At 39.1% G+C, this 18,277-nt stretch overlaps 1 protein-coding gene and 1 long non-coding RNA gene across 3 annotated transcripts in view; one reads left to right on the forward strand and one right to left on the reverse strand.

Moving 5' to 3' along the window:
• Positions 1-18,277, forward strand: part of LOC126411109 (uncharacterized) — a 132,453-nt gene that overhangs the window by 102,104 nt on the left and 12,072 nt on the right. The window lies entirely within an intron of this gene.
• Positions 1-18,277, reverse strand: part of LOC126411093 (clustered mitochondria protein homolog) — a 369,115-nt gene that overhangs the window by 82,409 nt on the left and 268,429 nt on the right. The window contains exons 6-9 of the mRNA XM_050081339.1: positions 15,258-15,487; positions 9,325-9,461; positions 5,098-5,292; positions 306-518 (exon numbers count right to left, since the gene is read on the reverse strand). Coding sequence (XP_049937296.1) covers positions 306-518; positions 5,098-5,292; positions 9,325-9,461; positions 15,258-15,487 — 775 coding nt within the window. The remainder of the gene's footprint in view (positions 1-305; positions 519-5,097; positions 5,293-9,324; positions 9,462-15,257; positions 15,488-18,277) is intronic.

The raw sequence follows: 18,277 nt of genomic DNA on the forward strand, positions 1-18,277 counted from the left end.
TGGCCCAAGTTCCGGAATTTTTTGAACAGACCTCATATACCGTGGTTGTAGCCCACGAATAAGGGTGCTGAGCATGGGCGTTCATAGTAGATTATCCAGGGTGGGACAAGACTAAAATTTCCATTATTTATTTTTTATCTGATATTCCTTTCTGGAGTTTCCATTGTTATAGTAATTCAATGAATTCTAAGAGAGTGCTTGTGATGTGGACCAGTAATATAACAGCCATAAAGTAATAAATGTATAAAAATGCAACCACTGTAGTATGTAACATGTTTTTTAAATATAATTTTTGTCATACTTACCATTTCAAGATATTTAGGATGAGAGATTACTGTCTTTCCAAAATCTATAGAGCCATATACAACCGACTGCTCTTGTTCACGCTCCAGAATACCTGGAATGATGGACTGAGCTGTCACCCTGTAGCCACGATAGTCAATCACCACTGTTCCCAACGTGTATAAGCCAGGAAGGTCTACAGCACTGTAGACCCTGACGCCTTGCAAGTCATTTCGCTAAAAAGTAATTGTAAATTTTTTATCAACTGAACATATTTCCTGAAATGAATAGATGCTAAGGAAAATTAATATATGCTAATATGAGATTATAAATAACACATCAAATTCAGAGTGGCAATCTCAGTTTCACTCCTGATTGATGGGCAGGAATGGGACACTCGTTTTTTCTTTAAAATATTGTATATTCTAGATTAAGAGCTTACGAAAAGTAGAGAAAGAAAAGTTGTAAATTCAGGAATTAGATTTTTAATTCTACAGTAATTTTTAATAAATCCGATACAACCTTGTATAGCTTGCACAAAGTAAATTGGCCCCTGTACACAAACACACTTTCATACAGAATGCTGGGAGATTCCACCTTCGTTTGAAAGGGGCAAGTGCCCTCAGTTGACTGACACCTGCTGACCTGAACACTTTGAATGTTCTCATTGGTCTCTCTTTACTTCTTAGCCTGGCACCATAGAGTACACCCAACATAGATGTTCATACTCGGGCACACGTTATTACATAAAATTCCATTAAATTAATGTCATCAGACGCAGAGGAAGAAATAAAAAGATCTCATTATAAGGAGTACTTGACAGGATTGCAGCAACTACTAGCTATTCCAAACACACAATAAAGAGAGTAAGGGGGGGGGGGGGGGGGTACATACTAGAAGTACTTCCTAAGGACTCATTACTCCAGGAAAAGACACGGAAGAAGAAGAAGAAGAAGAAGAAGAGGAAGAAGAGAATTTTATATTTACATAATATTCACAAACCAGTTGTCAGGGGACTGACACATACCATTCATGCAATACCCTTTATATTATATTGTCAGACTTGTAGTAAACAACATTGTTGGCTACTGTAATGCGACAGAATTGGTATATACACACTGAATCTAGTGATACCATATCACTTTGGGTCAACCAGAGCTTGTGATATATCACAGTGTTTTTACTACTGACAAATACCTTTCAGCTTTATTTACCTGCTAGCATTTTTCCCCACATATTTGCCCACATATGCATTTGACACATAAATTGAAAACAACATCCCCTTTCCTGCCGCGACCCCCCCCCCCTCTGTGTCCACCTCATATCTATCACCTCCCCCCCCCCCCCATCTCTCTGTCTATTCATCTTCTCCTCCTCATCCCCCCTTCTGTCCATTTCCTCCATCCCCTCTCTCTGACCTCATCTGACTCCCCCCCCCTTCCCCACCCCCCCACCCCCCTGTGTGTGTGTGTGTGTGTGTGTGTGTGTGTGTGTGTGTGTAGCCCCTGCAACACCGTTCAGTAAAGCAGACCAGTACTACTCCCACAACATGCCTGTCATGCTGAACAGGTTATACATCAAGAGCTTGAAAATCACTTATGTGCTCCTGACGCACAGGTTGCCATGCAAAGCAGGTCAATACTATGATAACGCCTGTCATGCAGGACAGTCTACATCTCCATTTCTTGGCTCTGACATGTAGGCTGCCCTGCAAAGTAGGTTGCTATGGCAGATTATACTGGTCCCATAAAACCTGCCTGTTGTGAAGGGCAGTCTGTTTGCGAAGGGTTGGAAAAAATACGGTTTTGTGCATATCTCCAGTGCTATTGGAGCTAGTAGATTATAAAACCCACAGTGCTGATACTTGTGAGATCTGTTGTTTCTGTGCCAAATTTAGTTGGAAATCCATCTGGGGGTTTGGGAGGAGCCCCTGGAAACACACACACACACACACACACACACACACACACACACACACACACACACACACTCTCTCTCTCTCTCTCTCTCTCTCTCTCTCTCTCTCTCTCTCTCTCTCTGCTTTATAGCAGTTGCATTTGTTGAAGTCATAATGCCAACACTCCTGTTAACTGGCATTTAAGTAATTTTGAATTGAATGGTTTATACATTCATGACTTCACCAGACTGCAAAACATTTTGCCACTGTCAGTACATAAATGATTCCAGTATTTAGACATCGTTAACGTGTGAAGTTAAAGTTCTTGTTCCATAGAATCATTTCATGAGTCATTATAGAAAACGTGTGTAACAGACCTTCACCTCTTTTACCATGCAATGGCACATTCATAAGGGAAACCACACCACTACTATTCTCTCTACCTTGCAGTCTATACAGGAGCAAGCCAAGTGAATTTGTGCACATTCTACCAATAACCATATTCACGCACTACAAAAATGTTTCATTACACATTAAAAATACATTAATTATACCTGACTTATTTAAAATGTCTAGGGTCCCTTTGAACTACTGAAGAAAACAGTAAACATCAAATGTTTCTTTATATAAAGTGATACACAGTTTATATTTTGTTCATGGTATTCAAATGATCTATATAATCTGTTTAATAAAGTCTTTCTCTATATCTCTCTTTCTGCAGCATGGACCTGCAACAGCTCTAATACTACAACATAGCGCAATAGCAATACGTATGTACCCCTTTTTAATGACAAGTAGAAGAAAAATTATTTTATCAACAATTTTGTCAAAATTGCCATTTTAGTTTGTTATCAAAGATGCTTTCTATGCATCAACAAAGTAAAAAGATCACATTATTAGACAGCACAACATTGTCCTAAATGCTTTCTCCGAAAATTATTTCGAGCAGTTAGTCCACGAACCCACGCGAATTGTAAATGGTTGCGAAAACACACTTGACCTCTTTGCCACAAACAATCCAAAGCTAATAGAGAGCATCATGACTGATACAGGGATTAGTGATCACAAGGTCGTTGTAGCAAGGCTCAATACCATTTCTTCCAAATCCACCAGGAACAAACGCAAAATAATTTTATTTAAAAAAGCGGATAAAGTGTCACTAGAAGCCTTCCTAAGAGACAATCTCCATTCCTTCCGAACTGGCTATGCAAATGTAGACGAGATGTGGCTCATTTTCAAAGATATAGTAGCAACAGCAATTGAGAGATTCATAACTCATAAATTGGTAAGAGATGGAACTGATCCCCCATGGTACACAAAACAGGTCCGAACGCTGTTGCAGAGGCAACGGAAAAAGCATGCGAAGTTCAGAAGAACACGAAATCCCAAAGATTGGCTAAAATTTACAGACGCGCAAAATTTGGCACGGACTTCAATGCGAGATGCCTTTAATAGGTTCCACAACGAAACATTGTCTCGAAATTTGGTGAATCACCTCGAAGGGAATGATCTATTGATACGCAATCAGCATGGTTTCAGAAAACATCGTTCTTGTGCAACGCAGCTAGCTCTTTATTCGCACAAAGTAAAGGCCGCTATAGACAGGGGATTCCGTATTTCTGGATTTCTGGAATGCTTTTGACACCGCTCCTCACAAGCGACTTCTAATCAAGCTGCGGGCCTATGGGGTTTCGTCTCAGTTGTGTGACTGGATTCGTGATTTCCTGTCAGGAAGGTCGCAGTTTGTAGCAATAGACGGCAAATCGTCGAGTAAAACTGAAGTGATATCTGGTGTTCCCCAGGGAAGCATCCTGGGATCTCTGCTGTTCCTGATCTATATAAATGACCTGGGTGACAATCTGAGCAGTTCTCTTAGGTTGTTCGCAGGTGATGCTGTAAATTACCATCTGGTAAGGTCATCCGAAGACCAATATCAGTTGCAAAGCGATTTAGAAAAAGATTGCTTTATGGTGTGGCAGGTGGCAGTTGACACTAAATAACGAAAAGTGTGAGGTGATCCACAAGAGTTCCAAAAGAAATCCATTGGAATTCGATTACTCGATATATAGTACAATTCTCAAGGCTGTCAATTCATCTAAGTACCTGGGTGTTAAAATTACGAAGAACTTCAGTTGGAAAGACCACATAGATAATATTGTGGGGAAGGCGAGCCAAAGGTTGCGTTTCATTGGCAGGACACTTAGAAAATGCAACAAGTCCACTAAAGTGACAGCTTACACTACACTCGTTCGTCCTCTGTTAGAATATTGCTGCGCGGTGTGGGATCCTTACCAGGTGGGATTGACGGAGGACATCGAGAGGGTGCAAAAATAGGGCAGCTCGTTTTGTATTATCTCGTAATAGGGGAGACAGAGAGGCAGATATGACACGCGAGTTGGGATGGAAGTCATTAAAGCAAAGACTTTTTCGTCGCGGCGAGATCTATTTACGAAATTTCAGTCACCAACTTCCTCTTCCGAATGCGAAAATATTTTGTTGAGCCCAACCTACATAGGTAGAAATGATCATCAAAATAAAATAAGAGAAATCAGAGCTCTAACAGAAAGGTTTAGGTGTTCGTTTTTCCTGCGTGCTGTTCGGGAGTGGAATGGTAGAGAGATAGTATGATTTTGGTTCGATGAACCCTCTGCCAAGCACTTAAATGTGAATTGCAGAGTAATGATGTAGATGTAGATGTAGACCACAGTCATAAATGCGTACACTAAATTGTTTATGAAAACAAAGTCATGGCTTACAATGCAATTTTTCAGATTAATGGTGTAAAATATAATTGTGTGTTACAAACCATCACTGTTATTTTCACAGTTTGTAAAAAAAATTCCTATTAAATATTACATTTGGACAAATTTCTTGTCCAAGAATGGAAAAAGGCAACTTTAACCAAACATCAGACCTACCGGTGCAACAAAGGCTGCAGCATCTCCTCCTAATTCCTTATAGTGATCTCTGACATCAAATCCAAGTGAGAAGAATATATTGTTCCATATAAACATCTGCATTTTTGCTTCTTCACCAGGATTGATGGCCATTACGTTGCCATCTATAACAGCCATAGCCCCTCGAGTTGCAGCTGCGACAAAGTCACTGTGAACCTGAAACCATAGACCATTGTTCCATTATATCTCTCCTGTCTCAATATAAAATGTACTTCTACCGAAATATCAGCTGTCGGATAGTAAGTATTTTCCTTTGTTAACTCATTTGCATGTATACCTCTGCATTTGGATACATTCCAATAAAAATTCTTTCAACAAATCACGCTACAACCAAAAGTCAGGGAAAACTTTCCTATTAGGCACAAGAAGACAGATACACAAGAACCAGAATAGAAAATACAGGGTGGAGAAAAATTGTGTCATGAAATTTTAACCCTAGATAGCTGATGCCAGTAGGAACCGAAATTAGTAATGTTGTGTAGGCCGACAACGCACCATTTTTAAACTACAGAAACTTTGCGCCACATGCTCCAATTGGCTGCAGGATTGCCCTGTTGCCATTCATTGGTTGATGGGCAGCTCTATGGTTGTCAGTTCACACATACAAATGTCCCTCACCCTGTCAGTGCCCCGACATGATACGGGCACGTGTGTTGTCTAGAGCAAAGGGGTCCGCAAGATGCTATTAGAATAAAAGATATATTAAATATATTTTTATAATAGAGGGAAACATTCCACGTGGGAAAAATATATCTAAAAACAAAGATGCTGTGACTTACCAAACGAAAGCGCTGGCAGGTCGATAGACATACAAACACAAACATACACACAAAATTCAAGCTTTCGCAACAAACTGTTGCCTCATCAGGAAAGAGGGAAGGAGAGGGAAAGACTAAAGGATGTGGGTTTTAAGGGAGAGGGTAAGGAGTCATTCCAATCCCGGGAGTGGAAAGACTTACCTTAGGGGGAAAAAAAGGACGGGTATACAGTCGCGCGCGCGCACACACACACACACACACACACACACACACACACACATATCCATCCACACATATACAGACACAAGCAGACATATTTAAAGAGAAACTTTGTTTTTAGATATATTAAATATATTTTGTATGATAACAGTATTTTTTTTTTTGCCACTTCCTGCATGAGCAGAGTTTTAGCAAACGCTAACTTCTGCATCTATCATCTTCCTAGAGCCAACTGACACATAGAAAACGTTTAAAAAGACTCTTAATTTGGCTTTTTTAGGTACTTGATCCTGTGATATGACAAAGCACCAATCATGCTCGACGAGTGGGGGTCCTCGAGAAAATTTTGTTGGGAACCCCTGGTCTAGAGCATCTGGCAACAGGGCAATCCCACAGCCAATCGGAGCACACAGTGCCAAGTTTCCATAGTTTAAAAATTGTGTGTTGTCAACTTACACAACATTAGTAATTTTGTTTTCTACTGGCATCAGCTATCCAGGGTTAAATATTGTGACAATTTTTGTCCACCCTGTATATTAGCAAACAGAATCTGGGATCGAGTCATTTAGGAAGTAAGGAAAGGCCTTGAGGAAACTGCTGCCATAAGCAAATATATTATGTGGATTTTGCAAACAAACAAGTTCAACATTTTGAAGTAAGTGATTGCCAATAATTTGGAGTTATTTACTATGGATGGTCACCTATTTCAACAGTAAGACTGTGCCACATATTTCTCTAGTAACATCATTTACATACTCTTTGTTTTATGATCGATACTTTGAAACTCCTAACACTACATCATCAGCATGTACATAGGTCATATCCACATGAAACTAGATGAGAAACATGTAGTCTGTAGCTAGTGATGGCAAACCATAAGCCTTAGGAGCAACGACAACTACTTAGTCATCACACGTATCAGTGTCAACTTTTTTAAAAAAGTTATATTACTAGGAAGCAACCATGTGAATTCTCAGAGTGAAAAAACTCAGATTTTTCTAGCATTTCAGCAATTCAGTCTCACTGTGAGCCAAATTGATGAGAATATTAATACTACACGAAAATAAGGTAATTAATGGATCTTCAGCTGCCTAGTCTCTCTGACGATTCAGTACATGCCAGACCTACCAACGAACAGTAATACCTACAGTTTGATGACAGTTGTCTTCTTTTCCACACCTGCTGCAACTTCAGTCCTGTCACTGGGAAGACAACCCTCATCAAAGTAATACACAAAACAGTAACCTCGCTATCTATGTCATTACATATGCAACTACAATTCCTCTTTATGTATTAATGCCCAGAAGGTTTAGATGCAGTTCCACATGCAGATCATGTGTTCATAGTACAGAAAACCATTTAATAATGTTCCTCATTTTATTTGTTGAAGACATCAAAATGAAAAATATTCACTCAGCTGTGAACCTAGATCAAAGCTTTTTTTTAATACCGTGTATTCTACCTGTGAACAAAATCTTAATATTTCTTATAAACTTTATGTCACATCTATACAGCAAAGCTTCATTTCATTGACAAATACCTTAGAGATAACCCAACTAAATTGAACTGAATGCTCACACCTATTTAATTACAGAACATTAAAGAAACAGGTTCATCTTAATAATTCTGGAAATGAATGTCCTGGTTGGAAAATACTGATGAAAATTATTTACAGAAGAATGGAGAAACTGGCAGGTTAACTAAGGAAAAATTAGTTTGGGTTCCAGAGAAATACAAGCACATGAGAGATCCTGTAACTTATCTTAGAAGCAAGGTTGAAGGACGGCAAACCAACATTTATTGTTTACAGCATCTGTAGATTTAGAGAACGCTTTTGACAATGTCAAGTTGAATACATCCTTTGAAATTCTGAAGATAGCAGGGATGAAAGACAGGGTGCAAATGTTATCTACAACTTGTGCGAAAGTAAGATTGAAGTTTCTCAACCATCATTCAATCTGTACATGGAACACATTATGAAGGAAACCAAGGAGAAATTCAGAGAGGTAATCAAATTTCAGGTGGCAGAAATAAAAACTTTCTAAGAGCATTTTAATTGTGTCAGAGACTTGGAAGAGTAGTGGACAGAAATGTGCTGGTGGGGGAGATAGTCTTCAAAGTTGTACAGGGAGATCGTGGCTAGGTTGTCAGTGAGTAGGTTCAAATAGACATAGGTTGCAGTACTTACGCAGAGTTTAAGAGGCTGTCACAGGGTAGGCTAGTGTGAAGAGCTGCATCAAACTAATGTTTGGACTGACCACAACATAACACACCCTTTCTCGAAAGGAAACAAACAATGGAATGGCCAGTATGGAATAACAACAATATTACGAAAAGGATAGATTGTTACTCACCATATAGAGGAGACATTGAGTCACGACGAAAAGAGTGCTACTCTTTTAAGCTTTCAACCGAAAGGCCTCGTCCTGAATTAGAAAATGTTCACACTGGTGTGTGTGTGTGTGTGTGTGTGTGTGTGTGTGTGTGTGTGTGTGTGTGTGTGTGTGTTCTAATTCAGAAGAGGTCCTGTTGGTTGAAGCGAACAGCTGTCTTTTCATTGTGCCTGTCTGCAACTCAAAATCTCATCTATATGGAGGACAGTAATTTATCCTTTTCACAATATTGTCACCATCTCTAAATCAGAACACAAGAAGATCTTAAGTCCACTTTATTTGTATACAGAGAGGGGAAACCATTTCTCCTCTGCTTGCCTCCCCTCTCAGAATTCAGAAGCAGAACACATGAGGGAGAACACAAATCATGGGTGGAATGAGGCCATCATTTTGGATTGAAGGAGCTTTTAATGTCTCCAATCAAGACATTTGAAATTTCAAAAGCAAACATAAAAAAAGGAAAGGCTAGACAGCAATTAATTCACTAGTAGTGAACACTGATTTGCACATCAGTTTTATTTCAATCTATAGAGAAAATTTATGTACTACTAAATTACATATATCCTTTCACTGTTGTTGCAATTACAAACAGAAAAAAATGAATAAAACTACTGTAGCGATAAAGAGAAATTGGGAAGTACAATCATATCACTTTGAAACCTTGGAAAATGTATGTACATTTTTAATGTTTTTTAGCTGTAAAGTACTGTAACATGCAACTTATAATTTTTTTTGAAACAAAATTTCTTTCTCAAAATTACTTGTTTCTTAATAAATCTTGCTATTTTTCAGTACACACACTTCCTGAATTTTCTTGCCTTGAATATGGCCCGTTCTCTTAGCAGCCTCTCTGGCAGATTTTTTCTAGGCAATTCCCTCGTAGTCTGTAACTCCTCATTCCAGTCTCTTGTCTGCCCAGGAATATGTTCCTCATATCCCAGCTTTGATGAAAATGCTGTCAGTCAAAAGCAGAGAATTACATAAGGAAAAGCATTAGTTCTTCATAACAACACGTTTTAATTATCACTATATCTTTTGTGCTAAAAAACTTAAAAAGTGCAAACAAAATTTTAATATTATTTTCCAGAAAGAAATTGAACATCCATCACTAGACTATAAAAATAATTGGGCGTAAAGCAAATTTTTACATTCGCAAGCATAAGGATTCTTTTTTAAAAAATGTAAGTAGTCTGCTTTTTTCCCTTGCATGAATAGCTTTAACAGAATGGTAAAAATTTCTATTTTTTGAAAATTACACACAAAATCAAAACCGTCTTGCCACTGTAAATATTGGACACCAAGTAATAAAATAATTTACTTCCTGCATTAAGGTGTTCGACACAGCAGGCTATTGGACAGGATGTATGATTGGACAGGATGTATGAACGATACGGCACACAAAATTTTGAGTCAGGTTCCTGATACCAAATCCAAGGAGAAACTGCCATATAAATAATTTATAATGCTTCATTTTCAAGTTGTTATTGAAATAACATTCTAGGCAATACTGTCAATAGAAGCTGATTGGGACATGATGATACAACAGCAAAGATTTGTTTTTATATTTGTGGTATGAGCACATTGGTGGCTAGTCAGTCTCCAATATTAGATTTGGTCCTCCATGCACAATTAACAGACAATGTCTCCAGAGGTTTTATTGGAATCATCATTCCAGGTATTCCACAGAATGCACACTGGCCTCCGACAGCATTAGTTACACGGTCAGATTCACACTGATTGATATTTACCAAATGAATGGGTGAGTAAATGAGGATCAGTAACCAATTCCATGGCCTGCAAGTTTACTCTCCTGAGACTGAAATGCAATGGATACACTGCAGCGACTACTGAAGTATGCAAGGAAATGAGTGAAACTACTAAGTATATCTTGAGAGTCTTAGATGTGTATGAACCAAGAAGCAAATCATGTCTGAAGGTAAAAAGGTACCTTTTGAACATTTTCTGTGTGTTCCTATTAGTTGTGATACTGTAAATAATTCATTTTAATAGAAAATGCTCTTGTATAATGTACTTAAGTGCAAATCGAACAATGCAGCATACTGGGTGGACATATTACCGCACAATATTCTGCCTTGTTTGATGCGAGGAACCTGACCCAAAATTTATCCAAGTATTTTTTTATATTCCCTGTATGGGCAACTTTAGAACTCACTCTGCTGTATATTATAAATAACCCATTCTTCTATCGCAGTATCTAAAAAGATAATGACTGCAACAACATATAAATCTGCAATATTTCTGAACTGAGAGTTTAGTGTGGGAGTAATGACTAGTATTTCTATGGAAGATATTCAGAAGAGGCTGTAGGATATTCCTGTATTCACCCAGGAATTTTCTAAACCACTTTCTGCAAAACTACTACATGGTCTAAGAGAACTGCGACTATTCATACAGCATTTTTTGTACATGCTTCATGTCACCCATTAATCCACAATGATACACTTTCCACCATCTAAAGTGCCTTCCACTAAGAGCTGTCAATTTTTTTTTTTTTTTTTTTTTATGTATTTAGAATGATTCCTTCACTGAAGTGCAGTGTGCACTGTTGTAAAAGTTCTTTACAGACTGAAATGTGGACCCATACTCTTGCCTTCTGCAAGCAAGGCTCTTACCAACCTGCCATCTATCCCTGCAACTCTTATTTTGTCATAATCTTCATAAGCTCTCCCGCATACCTTTCTTGGGAGAAAGGATATTGCCAAAAATCTCCCATCCTTAGACTAGAATTTGTTTCTAAACTGGAATGAATAATATGGCATTTTTCTAATATTTATGTCCCTACCTCTTTCCCTCTCCTAGGATCAGAATGCCACATGTAGGTGTGTAACAGCTAATTAAAGACAGCAACTTGTGAGATTCCAACCATCACATGGTCAGATTAACAGCAATAACTGATGTCGAGGGACATGAAAGGGAAGCAGTGGTTGGGAAGGGAGTAAGACAGGGTTGTAGCCTCTCCCCGATGTTGTTCAATCTGTATATTGAGCAAGCAGTAAAGGAAACAAAAGAAAAATTCGGAGTAGGTATTAAAATTCATGGAGAAGAAATAAAAACTTTGAGGTTCGCCGATGACATTGTAATTCTGTCAGAGACAGCAAAGGACTTGGAAGAGCAGTTGAATGGAGTGGACAGTGTCTTGAAAGGAGGATATAAGATGAACATCAACAAAAGCAAAACAAGGATAATGGAATGTAGTCTAATTAAGTCGGGTGATGCTGAGGGAAGTAGATTAGGAAATGAGACACTTAAAGTAGTAAAGGAGTTTTGCTATTTGGGGAGCAAAATAACTGATGATGGTCGAAGTAGAGAGGATATAAAATGTAGACTGGCAATGGCAAGGAAAGCGTTTCTGAAGAAGAGAAATTTGTTAACATCGAGTATAGATTTAAGTGTCAGGAAGTCCTTTCTGAAAGTGTTTGTATGGAGTGTAGCCATGTATGGAAGTGAAACATGGTCGATAAATAGTTTGGACAAGAAGAGAATAGAAGCTTTCGAAATGTGGTGCTACAGAAGAATGCTGAAGATTAGATGGGTAGAACACATAACTAATGAGGAAGTATTGAATAGGATTGGGGAGAAGAGAAGTTTGTGGCACAATTTGACCAGAAGAAGGGATCGGTTGGTAGGACATGTTCTGAGGCATCAAGGGATCACCAATTTAGTATTGGAGTGCAGCGTGGAGGGTAAAAATCGTAGAGGGAGACCAAGAGATGAATACACTAAGCAGATTCAGAAGGATGTAGGTTGCAGTAGGTACTGGGAGATGAAAAAGCTTGCACAGGATAGAGTAGCATGGAGAGCTGCATCAAACCAGTCTCAGGACTGAAGACCACAACAACAACAACAACAACAACTGATGTCTAATAGGACACCTGTTTTCAAGCAGTATGCTAAACTGAAAAAACTGATATTGCTTCGAAATCCAAGTTTCCAATACAGAAGAGATTAAAACTTAATAATAATAATAATAATAATAATAATAGTGTAAAATAAACTTGAATGTTTTAATTATCAAGAAGTTATTTAAAACAATGTTCTTAATTTGTATTTATATGACAATAGCCCAAACATTCTGATAGTGAAGAAAGTCATACTAGAGGCATACACGATGTAGATGCAAGACTATGGCATCCACATCCATCTGTATGGTATCTGCAGTTTCATTGCACAGCTGCTAGAAGTAGCATAACTGGCCCATTTGTGCATGTGGGGTAGTAGTGAATACTCCAATGTGTGTGTGTGTGTGTGTGTGTGATTACACTGTTATAGTTGGACTGTGACAATCAAGGGTTTGCCAAGCATTTGGGAATGTGCAGGTAGGTTCTGCATTATAAAATTTAAAAAGGTGTACCAACAAGCAAAGTGGTTCATTATCTTTTTTATTAAAATAAGAAAATTATAACAACAACGGTGTGTACCAGGTTAGCTGGTGAAGTAGTTATTTCTAAATCAACTACCTCAAACTGGACAAACTGATAAATATGTAGTTCTGTTGATTATTTCATGTTAACATTTGCTGAAAATTTGTTGTACAAGATAATTATTGTTGAACCAAATAGGTTTTTGGATCAGATAATGTAACTGCAACAGCTGGTATTATCAAAGCAGCTGACTGGGCTATTCAACTAACAAATGAACCACTTTCAGATATCTTTCACTAATTGTCGATTATTTCACTTCCATCATATTTGAGTTATACTATCCAGAGTCAACTTCAATGTGTGTTCCCTCAATATTTCCCGTAAAAAAATTGAAAACTGGTGTATTGACAAATGGCACATATTGTTGGAATATTTGGGGATACTCAGTAAACAAAGGATCAAATAAGTAAGAAGGGCAGGCCTAGTAGAAATCCTTAGGTAATAAAAGAGGTAAGAAATGAGAATATATTATAAAAGTGCAGAAAATGAAGCAGGAGAGCACAGATGGAAAACCAGTCCCAAGCACAGAAGGTAAAGCTGAAAGGTGGAAGGAGTACATAGAGTGTCTATACAAGGGAGATATACTTTAGGGCAGTATTATAGAAATTGAAGAGGAAACAGATGATAAGATGGGAGATATGACACTGCAAGAAGAATTTGACAGAAGAAGACTGAAAGACCTATGCCAAAACAAGGCCCTGGGAGTATATAGTTTCCTCTTAGAACTACTGATAGCCTTGGGAGAGCCAGCCATGACAAAACTCTTCCACCTGGTGAGCAAAATGTACGAAACAAGCATAATAACCTCAGACTTCAAACAGAATATAATAATTCCAGTTCCAAAGAAAGCAGGTGCTGGAAGGTGTGAATGTTACCAAACTGCTAGTTTAATAAGTCATGGTTGCAAAATACTACCACAAATTCTGTACAGAAGAATGGAGAAACTGGCAGGAACCAACCTCGGGGAAGATCAGTTTGGGGTCCTGGAGAAATGTAGGAACATGAGAGGCAATTCTGACCCTAACACTTACCGTAGAAAACAGATGAAGGAAAGACAAACCTACCTTTATAGCATTTGTAGACTTTGAGAAAGTCTTTGGACAATGTTGGCTGGAGTGCTCTCTTTGAAATTCTGAGGGTAGTGGGTGTAAAATACAGAGAACAAGAGGCTATTTACAACTTGTACAGAAACCAGACAGCAGTAATAAGAGTTGAGGGGCAGTGGTTGAGAAGGGAGTGAAATAGGATTGTAGCCTATTACCCTATGTTACTCAATCTGTATACTGAGCAAGCAGTAAAGGAAACAAAATATAAATTTTGAGTAGGAATTAAAATCCAGAGAGAAGAAATAAAAACTTTGATGTTGGCAGTTGACATTGTAATTCTCTACAAGAGAACAAAGAATTTGGAAGGGCAAATGAACATCAACAAAAGCAAAACAAGGATAGTGGAATGTAGCCAAATTAAAAAAGTTAATGCTGAGGAAATTAGGTTAGGAAATGTGACACTAAAAGTATTAGACGAGTTTTGCTATTTGGGCAGCCAAGTAACTGATGAGGGATTAAGTAGAGGGAATATAAAATGTAGACTGGCAAGGACGACAAAAGCTTTTCTGAAGAAGAGAAATTTGTTAACACCGAGTATAGATTTAAGCATCAGGAAGAATTTCTGAAAATATTTGTTGGAATTTAGCCATGTCTGGGAGGGAAACATGGATGATAAACAGTTTAGACAAAAAGAATGTAGAAGTTTTTGAAATGTTGCTACATAAGAATGCGGAAGATTAGGTGGGTACATCATATAAGGCAGTATTGAATAGAACTAGGGAGCAAAGAAATTTGTGACACAATCTGACTGGAAGGAGGGATCGATCGGTAGGACATATTCTGAGACATCAAGAGATCACAAATTTCTTACTGGAGAGGTGTGTGTGTGGGGGTGGGGGTAAAAATCAAACAGAGACCGAGAGATGAGTACTCTAAGCATATTCAAAGGGATGTTAGTTGCAGTAGTTACTCTGAGATGAACAGTCTTGCACAGGATAGAGTAGCATGGGGAGCTTCATCAAACCAGTCTTCGGACTGAAGATCACAAGGAGACAACTTATTGACCGCTCCTTGTATTATCTCAAATACTATATATTTTCTGGAAAGTTAAAGTGAAATTCCTCCATTCAGCAAAATATGAGACTGGTATACTTTCTCTTACTATTAGACAACTTATTCCCGTTCTTTTAAAAATTCTGAGTGCATGCTTAATTAGTGGCAATGCCCAATTTAGTTTTATGTCTAAGAGAAATGTGAACTCACTATCCTCTGCTCTGATAGCATCAATTGTGTGTTCCAGTTGAGGTGCTCCCCATGTGTACACTTGGTATGGTGTGGCTACACGTTCAAATGGGTGCCGCTGTGTGCGCTTTTTCTGCAATACTGAGAAATTCCTCTTAAAAGCAGGGCTTATCTGGTTCAGTAGCTCTATTAATGAGTGACACAGATGGCTTGGGCTTGCTGGTTTTGGATTGAATTCATCCTCTGTAGACCTGGAACAGAAAAATAATGAAAAAATATATTGTAAAGGAGCATTTAAAAGTGAAGACAGGGAAAATTTGAAATTCAGAAGGGAACATTTTAAATTCTCTGAGACATAATACCACTGCTTACAATTACAGCAAGAAAAATTGACGAGACATACATGGCACATCGAAAAAGTAAGATTCTCTATTTTTTGAAGATAGACAACATACTTACATGAAAAACTTTATTAGCAACAGGTACAGCAATGTTTGAACTAATTTTCAACATAGTCACCAAAAGAATTGTGACAACTGTTATTATGGAGTCAACTTTTACGAATCTGTGTGACAGAAGTCTCCCGCCCATGAATGGAACCACCATGTGACAGCCGCTTCCACATTATTTCACCGTAACGGTCAGCGTTCACTGTTTCACCTCTGAGCAGAATGCCCTTTGTCACAGAACACTGTGCACATCATTTTCCACACAGACACAATGTGTGTGAATTTAGCCTTTCAACGCATTTCGTTTTGTGCTCAGGTGTCAGGCTTTCTTTGCACCCATCTGGCACACAATTTCATAAACAGCAGGTGCTTAGTGACAATTTCATGCAACAAGAATCGTGTTACCTGCAGAAAATGGCTTTTGAGTTCTCTAATCATGAAGCAACAGTTCCCCTGGATGCACTGCTGCACCAGCTCAACCAAGTGATCATTGATGAGGGACAGTCGCCCACTGCGCTCTACATCATGGACTGTTTGATGACCTCCAGAAAAAGCCTGCACCAGTGACCCACCATCTGTTTGCTCATTATGTTCTGCCCATAGACCTAACAGAGCTGACAATGAATTCCAATGGGCACTACATCTTGTGCATTAAGGAACCGCATCACTGACCGAACCTCGCAGGTAGTGAGAGAAAGAATAAAATGGCCACTTCTGGACACTGCTGCCACGGGGCTGGCATCAGGCAGAACTTATCTGGCCAGCATTCGATTGTCACGTCATAGATCTGTCGCGCATGCACAATTTTCCCAGGTAAATACATCTACTTTACTGGAAACAACATCAGGAAACTTATTTTGTGAATGCACCTCCTATTCATGTAGGGTGCATGCCAATACAAATAGTGTGTACCAGTTTCTAATGACATCACAGCTTTTTTTTTTTTTATCTTGGGGCTAATTTGTCGCTTTAAGCTGCAAATATTTTAACTTAAATATCTCTATTGTGGCAGTTTATGTCAAATAATGGTACTTTAATGGGAAAATTGGTGTTTGTTAAATAGCTGTGGACCCGTGGGCTATGGGTAGCAACTTTGTTTAGTAAACAAAGCATCCTCAACCCCAGGTTCAAAACCTGCCACTGCTTAAACTTTGATTAATAATCAGAATTGGCAGCCAAAGACTTCTGGCACAAGAAGTCACCCTAATTCTGCCAACAGCCTTGTCAAAGAGGGTGAAGGAGTGGACAGAGGTTCAGGGTACACTCTTCCCCTTGGGGTGGGAAACTGCATCTAAAGGCAGAAGAATCAGCAATGATTAATGGCATGAGGGTCCAGAAGGCAATGGAAACCACTGCATAAAAGACATGTAAAGTTTATCCACAGGACATGGGCCCGGGGGGGGGGACTGCCAAAGGGGAAGTAACCATGAGAGAAAGACTGAATAACCGATGAAGGGATAACGTTCTACGAGTTGGGGCATGGAATATCAAGAGAGGGAAGCTATAAAATATGGAAAAGGAAGTGCAAAGGCTCAATTTAGACAGTATGGGTCAGTGAAGTGAAATGGAAAGAAGACTAAGATTTCTGGTCAGACAAGTGTAGGGTAATATCAAAAGCAGCACAGAAAATGGTATTACAGGAGCAGGATTCATTATGAATAGGAATGCAGGGCAGAGGAGGAGACAGAGAGAGAGAGAGAGAGAGAGAGAGAGAGAGAGAGAGAGAGAGAGAGAGAGAGAGAGAGAGAGTGTGAGTGTGAGTGTGAGTGTGTGTGTGTGTGTTACTGTGAATAATTCAGTGATAGGGTTGTTCTTATCAGAATCAACAGCAAACTACCACTGACAACAAAAGTTCAGGTGTATGTGCTGACATTGCAAGCTGAAGATGAAGAGAGCAGATTACCGTGGTTGGCTGACCGTGAGAATAAAAAGAAGAAGACAGCCACTCTGCAACACATTAAAACTTCCACCCTAAAAGCACTACAGTGGAGGACATCTAAGGACAAAGGACATGTGCTAAAACTTAGATCAAAAGATAAAATCCACCCTCTCTAATTAAATGTAAAACTAAAGCTACTGCTGTGGCATTGCTGACCAACACTGAAGGTAGGGTGCTGGGAAAGTTAAAAGTCTGCCAGAGTGGCTAAAAGTGGGCAGTCGAGCAAGAGGTGGCCGACCATAATTTGTGAGCCACAGCGACACCGAGGTGGGTCCTCACGATGGAGGCCACATATGGCCAATGCAGAGCTGGCAGAGGACAACTGATTCCCTGCGAGAGAACCCCATGGAGGACTTCCAAACATCTGTAGTCTCCTTAATGACACACAGTTTGTTGTGCATACCGTTATGCCAATCCGTCTCCCAAAGTCTAAAAACCCTGCAGCATATGACAGAACACAGGTCAGTGGCCACCTCCAGAAGCAATTTCCACATAGCCTGTTTGGCCAGCTTGTTGGCAGGTTCGTTGCCTGGGATTCTGAGGTGTCCTGGGGTCACACAAACACCACTGAACAATGTGACCGTTCCATGGAATAGACAGACTCCTGAATGGACGCTACCAAATGATGGCGAGGGTCGCACTGGTCGATAGCA

This window comes from Schistocerca serialis, chromosome 1 (genome assembly GCF_023864345.2).
Source record: "Schistocerca serialis cubense isolate TAMUIC-IGC-003099 chromosome 1, iqSchSeri2.2, whole genome shotgun sequence".
In the NCBI taxonomy this organism is placed as follows: Eukaryota; Metazoa; Arthropoda; class Insecta; order Orthoptera; family Acrididae; genus Schistocerca; species Schistocerca serialis.